The sequence below is a fragment of the Condylura cristata genome, unplaced genomic scaffold (genome assembly GCF_000260355.1).
Source record: "Condylura cristata isolate star-nosed mole 26May11 unplaced genomic scaffold, ConCri1.0 scaffold00020, whole genome shotgun sequence".
In the NCBI taxonomy this organism is placed as follows: domain Eukaryota; kingdom Metazoa; phylum Chordata; class Mammalia; order Eulipotyphla; family Talpidae; genus Condylura; species Condylura cristata.
In genome coordinates this window covers 26848251-26856261 of record NW_004567121.1, presented here as the reverse complement: position 1 = coordinate 26856261, position 8011 = coordinate 26848251, and the positions used below count along the sequence as shown (strand labels likewise).

The 8011-nt window shown below is 62.2% G+C and overlaps 1 protein-coding gene across 1 annotated transcript; it reads right to left on the bottom strand.

The window, feature by feature from the left end:
- Positions 1 to 745: 745 nt before the first annotated feature.
- Positions 746 to 7733, bottom strand: SLC30A3 (solute carrier family 30 (zinc transporter), member 3). The gene is made up of 8 exons (XM_004686361.1): positions 7504 to 7733; positions 4027 to 4208; positions 3432 to 3578; positions 3186 to 3339; positions 2460 to 2658; positions 2147 to 2252; positions 1765 to 1899; positions 746 to 894 (listed from the first exon to the last, which is right to left on the bottom strand). The coding sequence occupies exons 1-8, from the start codon at positions 7596 to 7598 to the stop codon at positions 746 to 748; spliced, it is 1167 nt and encodes a 388-aa protein (XP_004686418.1). The 5' UTR covers positions 7599 to 7733.
- Positions 7734 to 8011: the final 278 nt, after the last annotated feature.

The window sequence follows — 8011 nt, the reverse complement described above, 5'->3', positions numbered from 1 at the left end:
AAGGGCACCCCAGGGGAGGGTCCATCAGTTCCCACGTGAGGGACCCTGCGCCCCTCCTCAGGAGTCAGTGAAGCGGCCAAAAGGTGCATCAGACACAAGTTTATTGGCAGAGCTGTGGTGGAGTCCTCCCTCTCTCTGGGAAAGCCGAGGGCACAGCACCAAAAGAGGACGGACAGACACACCCCCAGACGGACACAGGGATGGCGCAGACCCACAGAGACCATAGCACAGCCACACAGGCACAGACACACACAGGCCACAGCACCAAGAAACACACACAGACGAAACCACAGGGCTAGAACACACAGACAAGGTGCGAGCTTTGGGGCTCCTGCATAGACAGCGCAAGGGCCGGTGGGGAGGCGCCCCGCGACCTCCCCGGGCGTAGGCACACCCACAGCACACGACAGGCAGATGCCCCCAGCCAGCCAGCCTGCCACACGGACAGATGAACTGCACGGAAAGGACACTAGCGGCTTCTGGGCCGTGGGGAAAGGCGACCCCTCCCACCCCCACTGCATCGAGGCTCAGGATCCCCTGCTCTGGAACTGGCCACACCTGTTCAGCCTGAGTCCCTGACACACTTTGGTCTTGCCTGTGAGGGCTGGGGGCTGGGAGTTGCAGGTAGGAAGGAGAGAGGAAGGGTTTGAGCCCGGCTCTGCCCCTTCTCTGTGAGCAGGGAGGCAGGCGGGAGTCCAGGCAGAGCCTGGCCCTGGCAGTGGGGTGGGGTGGGTGGGACCCAGGCTCAGGCTTGGGGGGGCTCCTGGCAGCGCAGGCACTGGGCCATCTCCGGCTGGTACTGCTCAACCTGCAGGGTGCAGCTGGAGAATCCGAACCGAGAGTGCAGCCGGGATGTGGCTTCAGCCAGGACAGCTTCGGGGTCAGCCGTGGGGTCTGTGGGAGAGTGATAAGAGGCAGCAGCGTCCCAGGGGAGTTGAGAGCCAGGCAGGGGCTGAGATAAGGGCTGGGAAGGGCTACCAAGGGCCTGCACAGCTTTAAAGCCAGGCGGAGGGGGGCAGGGAACAGAGGGTCTCCTCCGCCTGTATTGTATGAGCAGGGGGAAAGTCAAAGAAGGTGCTCGGGAGACTCCCCCAGTGGACCGTGCCAGCACACAGCACGGTTCCCGTTTGTGCTGTTCCCTCCTGTCTGCGCGGCCCGTGTCTCAGCAGCCCAACCTCCTAATTTTCCAGGAAAACCCAGATGTTAAATATTCTGCCCATTGTCCCATCCAGAGTCACCATCAGCTATCCCACAGACTATAATATTTTTGGCATCCAAATTGCATCTCTCTGATTGCTTCTTGCATCTGGAAGAAACTCAAAAATCCTTTGTCAGCTTTGTGAGTCACCATATATATTTTTGATAGTTGAATCATAATGTAGATATAATTTTGCATCCCGCTTTTTTCTCTTAGCTTTATACCATAAACATTTTTCCTAGTTGCCACACAGTCTTCATAATCATCGTTTTTAATAGCTACATGATTTCCCACTGAGCGGAGCTGCTGCGAGTTACCTGGCTGTGCCTTGCTGGCCTGTGGGCACTGCTGATCTCTTAAAGGGTTGCTGGCTCCCCGTACCACTTCAGAGGGGTGAGGCCCCTTTCCAGGGCTCCTCTCCAGCACGCGTGTGCGTGTATGAGAGACGGAGATAGAGGCCAAGAAGGAAAGAGGGACCGAAAGAAGCCCAGTAACCAGCTACCTCCCTGTATTTGCATGGGGGTGAGAGGCCGGGGAGAAGCCGAAGAGCTCGCGGGGTGACTCACCGACAGCCAGGTGCGCGGAGGCAATGTGGTACGTGAGCGTCAGTGACCACAGGTGCAGCTCGTGAGTTGCCCGGACTCCCGGCACTGACAACAGCGTATCCCGCACTGGCTCAAACCCCACATTTCGGGGGGTACCTGCAAATAGCACCCACATGCTTTATTGCCTGTACTTCCTGCCCGGGGAAGCCCCCCCGACTCTCCCCCCAACCTGCTCATCCTGTTGGCCCCCCCCCAGTCACCCTGTACTTGAGTTTTCCTACCAGCCTAGGCCTGAAGGCCCCAGGCCTCCTCCCCATGTTCCTTGCAGACAAAAGAAGGGGACCCAGCAATGGAGTGGGATCAAAGAGGCCCCAGGGTTCGGGGGCAGTGGTGTCTGACTCACCTTCCATGAGGACGCGTAGAACATCTCTCAGGGTGGGAGCTGACGATCCAAGGGCACAGATGGAGAAGAGGAAGGTGCTGATGGGGTCGGCTGCCTTGTACTGAGGCTGCAGAGAAGAACCCCTAAGCCCAGAAACCAGGGAGCTTTCCAAGGAAGTTCTCGGGGCATCTGGAGCTCGGGACTGTAGTTGCAGGAAAGGGACCAGGAACCCTAAGGAGGGGGTTGGGGAGGGAGGCTTCGGGTCGGGAAGGGGCTGGGACGCAACTGGGGAGGAGGGCTGGGGTGGGCCTGCACAGACGGGACAAGACAGTACCTTGAAGTAGATGAGAATGGAGGCAGCCAGCACCCCAAGACTCTGCAGGAGGTCCCCCAGCACATGCACAAAGGCTGCCCGGACGCTGGTGTTCCCCAGGGGCAGGGACTCCCCGGACCCCTCCTCCAGCGGTGCATACTCTGCCCCATGGGACCCATGGCTGTGGGGGGGGCCGGCCTGGTGCAGCACAAAGGCCATTCTGAGGGTGAAGCGGCAGTCAGCAGGGCCTCCTTCTGGCCCCCTCCCCCCTCCCCAAGAGCCCTGACTCAACCTACTTCCTTGTACCCCCGTCCTGCTAAGACCACACTGCGCAAGTGAGACCAGGAGTGCGGCCCGAGGAAAGAAGACTGGGCTTGGCGCTGGAGACCTGGGTTCCGATCACTGGCCCTCCTGCTTAATTAGCCACGGGCCTGGGCCAGTCTCCTGGCACCTCTCAGGATCAATCCCACAAATTGTAAACTCAGCGCCAAAGTGTCTAGCTCGTGGGGTGGGTTGAGGCACTACTGAAGAGACAGATCCCTGGCCCTGCCACCAGAGTGGCTGTAGACAGCCGGGCCCTCCTGCCCCTTGTCTCAGCCCAGGCCCTTGTCGGGAGCTCCCGAGGCAGACAGTTGACAACAGCGGTGCACACTGCACGTCTGCCGGGGAACCGGGGTGCACGCTCTCCCATCTCGCAGAACGCCCCTGTCCTGAGCCCCACGATGCCTGCCCCATACTGGCACGTACAGCAGGTTGGCACAGACTGCAATGCTGGCGGTCAGCAGCATGGCCCCCCCCTCGATGTGGTAGTCGCTGTGCAGCAGGCGAATGAAGGCCAGGTACAGGAGGATGCCAGTGACCATCCAGAGGGAGACCACAGAGGCCAGAGCCCCCAGAGTCTCTGCAGGGGGAGACAAGCCGTCAGACACCTGCCTGGGACCCTGGGCATCCTCTGGCCAGACAGGAACGTCCCAGGGGAGGCAGGGGCCGTACCTGAGCGGTGCCAGCCAAAGGTCATGGTGCGGGTGGCTGGCCGGGTGGAGAGCCAGAGGGAGAAGAGGCTGCCCATCATGCTGCCCACGTCAGCCAGCAGGTGGGCCGCGTCGGTCATAATGGCCAGGCTGTGCGCCAGGTAACCACCTGCAAGGGCAGACAACGGGTCTGGGTGCACTTACAAAACACCATGCAGTGTGCAAGCATGGCGGGGTGGGGCTGGGGGCGTGGGGTGGGGGTAGCGAAAACAAACGGGGGACACACGCCGAAACATGAACTATGGTTTTTTCCAGAGATGGGACATTTTTTCCCACCAGGTAGTTTTTATTTTCTTCTCAGTCAGTCATCACATTTTCTAGTTTTTCTACAATGACTTATTGTGAAAACAGGAAAACCAGACATTGAAAAGGCCAGGTGCCCTGGTCTTCTGGCCTGGCTCTGAGCTCCCCTTGGCTGTCTGCAGCCCTCTCCTACTTCTGAGTCCTGGGTGCCCAACCCCCCCGCCCCAGCTTCCCCCAAACGCCACCCCAACCTCCCTGGGCTGCGTGTGGACAGTGGCTCAGAGGTGCTGGAGGAGGAACTGCTCCCAACTTACCTACCACCTCCCCGGCCATGAAGACGCAGCACACGGCACAGGCGGCACACAGCTGCCTCTGTGCCTGCAGCCTCTCGGGGGTGAGGCCTGGCTGCGGCAGGGGGTCCCGGTGGCAGAGGTGGAAGGGCACCTCCACAGGCTTGGGCTCCTCAGAGACGGCCTCGGAGGGTTCTGTGAAGAGACTAAGGTGGGCAGCACAGCTCAAGCTGGACCTGGCCACGGCTGGCCTGCTCCTCTCGGCCAGGCCTCCGTGGGTCAGGGCCCAGCTCCCACTACTTCCCAGAGCCATGGGGGAGGTCCACGGGGAGATGGGGGCCAAGGTGCAGCTTGTGTCCCACCGCCCTTTCCCTTTCATGGAATTCACAGCTGGGAAGCACCGGAGAGGTGGCCTGGAACAGCATTTCATTAAAGGAACTGGAAGTCTGAGGCGCAGGTGGGGAGGCCTTACGATGGCCGCACACAGCCAGTGGGGCAGAGCTGACGGCATCAACTGGTGTGGCAGGCCCCATTTCCAGGGCGTTCGCGGAGAGCGGGACCCTTTCTGATCTGGGTGACAAGACAGAGCTGTCCCTGCTCACTGGGATGTGTGGCGGAGGGGCTGCTCCTGGAGCCATTAAAACAAAGTGCCGTCAGGGCTCAGGGTGGTTCCGAGGAAACGGGGAAACCACCGAAAGGGGAACTGTGGAAAGGGCCTTGGAAGACCGGGAGGATTTCGCTAAAGGCATGAACACACCAACGAAGGCAAGAAGGGTGGCGTGATGTGCGGGGCTGGACTCGAGAACACGAGGGCCTCAGTGTCCCCCCAGGCCCACCTTCCTGTCCTCTGCGCCCAGGCCTGTCATCTCTCTCCACTCGTGCCGCTGACACGTGGCCTTTAAGGCAGGGGAGGAATGCTGGCTGGCACCCACAGAGCGGGAGTTCTTGACCAGCGGACTAAGGGCCAGATCCCGGAACTGGGGTTGTCATGGGGAGGACGGAGTCCAGACTGCTGTGTCTGGGCACGGCAGGGTGGGGAGCACCGGCCTGGAGTCCCCTGGAGCCCTGGGGTAGCCTGTCTGACTACACGGCCAGCAGAGGCCGCCTGACCTGCCCAGGGCCACAGCCTCCCCCAGCACATGAAGGAGGAGGATGCCAGAGCCTGAGCTCAAGCGGACGCAGTTTTAGGCCCAATACTGCACTCCATGACTGCCTCGCCCACCCAAGCTGAACCCCAGCAGGGAGTGAACCATGCACACAATAAAGGACCCAAACACAATGCCAGCCAGCGGCAAGGGCACCCAACCGGAAATGACAGCTCCAGCTAGAAATGTGGCCACATGGGAAGTAGAGGGGACCTGGGGCTTTCTGGCTGAAGGTGGGGCCAGCTGAGGTGTGTGGGTGTGTGGCAGGGGGGTACATTTGGTACTTGGAGGGAAAATGCAAGAGTGGATAGGCAGGTTAATTTCTTAATCTCAATCGCCCTCCCAACACTTAGGATCTGGGTGTGGATGATGCTGGGTGTGTTTCCTGAGGAGATGGGGATCTGAGGGGGGCTTTCCAGAAGGTGCACCAGGAACCATGCACACATTGAAGCCCAGTCTGGTAGGCAAGAGAAATGTGAGACAGCCAACTTTAATATGCAAGAAGAGACGGGTGCCAGGAGGGTTACCAGCACAGAGGACTTCATGGCACAGGGAAAACAATGACCAATTCTAAAGGGGGTGAGAACTTCACGGAGGGGACAAGGCCCAGGGGTGAAGGGGGCCCCAGACACATGAAAGACAAGATATGAGGTTTGGCGCTTAGGTGTGAGAAACAGGGGAGGGGGGTGCTGCGAGGGAAATGATGGGTTCAGAGGAATGCAAAGGGAGAGACACTGGTTGGTGTGCACGTGACCTTGCTGATGGACTAGTCTGGGAGGAAGAGGGGCACGGAGGTGGAGGGTCCAGATCAGATCAGGCCAGAGGCTTCCTGTGCAGAATTTTAAAGGAAGGGCAGGTAGGTAGGGGAGCGCCTCTTTGAGAAAATACTGCAGGATTTGGTGACTAATGGTCATATGAGAAGGATGATGAGCTGGGAGACAGAGCCGTGGGTCTCAAGACCGGAGGCGGGTGGCTTTGGGGCAGTGGGCCTGGCAGGAACGGGAGCCAGCCACCCAAGCGGCCACCCATCAACAGGCTGCTCCCTTTTGTTCTGCATGAATCGGGCACTAAAGCAGCCTCATTGTTGGTGTGTGAGTGGGTGTGGATGTGTGTATGATGGGGGGGGGGGGATATGCTATAGCAGAGAAGGAAAGGCAGTTTCCTCTCCCTACCCCTCTGAATCCCCAACAAGCAACAAATATGGAGCAGGCAGAAGGGAGACTGGCCTGGAGCAGTCAGCAGACTCTGTGGAGACGCCAGGGCCGGCTGGAGCCCCCACAGCTGCCCCTGTCTGCATCCCCTCAGCAGGGGTCCCGCCGGGTGTCTCCCTTTCTTCTGCTCCCCCTCTCCCCCACCCACCCACTCACCCAGGTTTACAGCCCAGTTTAAGGTCCCCATCCAAGGAAAGAGCCAGAAACACCGAGAGGTACCACCTCAGAGACAAAGGAAGAGGGGCCGGGAGGGAAACGAAAAGATTGGGAGAGATGAGGAAAGAGAAAAAGCCTGAGATCCCGTCCAATTCCGGAGACAAACGGACGGTCAGTCCACAGACAAAATGGCCAGCTGGGGTGGCTGGGAAGGGCCTGGCGCGGCCGCTTGGAGGGACCAGGAGGACGGAGGTAGCGGATTGCGGGCGCGGGAGGCCGGCGGGACGCGGAGGCGGTTCTCCCGCCGCCCCCGGCCCTCTGTCCCGGCCGCTCGCGCGCCTCATTTCACACCTCGCCGCCCCCGGCCCCGTCTGTGCGGAGCCGGGAATACCCCCTGCCGCCCAGACCGCACCTGCTCCTTCCTCGCCGCCCCCTCGCTTCCCGGCGGCTGCCCGCCCGCGAGGGGCCAGGAAACGCGCCGCGGAACCGAGTCCATCTCCCACCGCGGTCCCCACACCTGGCCGCCGCTGGAAGGGGCGCCCCGAGCCCGGGCGCGCGGAGGGAAGGGCCGGGGGCCTGCAGGTGGGCTTGGAAACCGGGGTGGCGAGATGCTCCCATCGCCCGGCCCGAAGCAAGGCGGACATCGGGGCACCTGGCGCCGACTCCGGCCCGACGGAGGGGCAGTCGCTCTCCGGGAAGTCAGACGCGGCGGGGGCGGAGGGCCGGAGGGTGAGGGCGAGCCCGGGAGCCCGTTCGCAGGACCGGGAGGACCGGGGCTGCTGGCGGGAGGCGCAGCGGGCTACCGAGCGTCCGGGGTGGGGCTGCCGGGTTACGGGCGGCGACCGGGGACGGAGCCGGACTCCGGGAAGCCGAAGAAGTCGCGGAATGCTTGGGGCTTGGAGCCAGGGTCGCTCCATGGGGGAGAACGAAGTGGACCGATGGCAGGAAGGTGGTGCCCCCGGCCGAGGGCTGGCCCAAGTCTGTCCTACCTCTTCAGACGCAGGCCGCCACCGGCGCCGCCGCGGTCCCGGGGGCTCACCAGCCGAGTGGTCTCCGAGCCCCGGGTGGCTGGAGAGGGCTCCATGTCCCCGCGGCTCGGGCCGTCTAGGCCCCACCGAGGGAGAGAGAGGCGGGGCGGGCCCCGCGCCAAGACAGTGTGGCCAGCTGGTCCCGGGAATCCCCGCAGGGCCGCGGGGCCACCAGAGTGGAGGGGACTGCGGCGACTGTGGCGCGGGGAGTCCGAACTGCAGATCCCGCGGCGGCTGGAGCCCCGCCCCGCGTGGGGCGAGCTCCCCAAGCCCCACCTCCAGGTTCCCGGGTCTCTCCCCCAGGACTAAGCCCCGCCCCGGATTCCCACCCCCATAGCCAGAGCCCCAGATCCCAGCGCCAGAACGAGCTGGTTACTGGGGAGCCCTTTGCGCCCCCCGCCGAGTTCCAGAGAATGCTTCATCTCCATAGCCCCACCCTCGTCGACCGGCCCCGCCCCAAGCCCCGCCC

Bases quoted from the DNA above. Each gene is read 5' to 3' on its own strand.
- SLC30A3 (XM_004686361.1), bottom strand. From the start codon at position 7,598: ATGGAGCCCTCTCCAGCCACCCGGGGCTCGGAGACCACTCGGCTGGTG. The intron at 4,209-7,503 runs GTAGGACAGACT...TGCCCACCTTAG, and splicing joins GGCGGCCTGCGTCTGAAGAG to TCTCTTCACAGAACCCTCCG. The intron at 3,579-4,026 runs GTAAGTTGGGAG...CTGCCCTTGCAG, and splicing joins CATGGCCGGGGAGGTGGTAG to GTGGTTACCTGGCGCACAGC.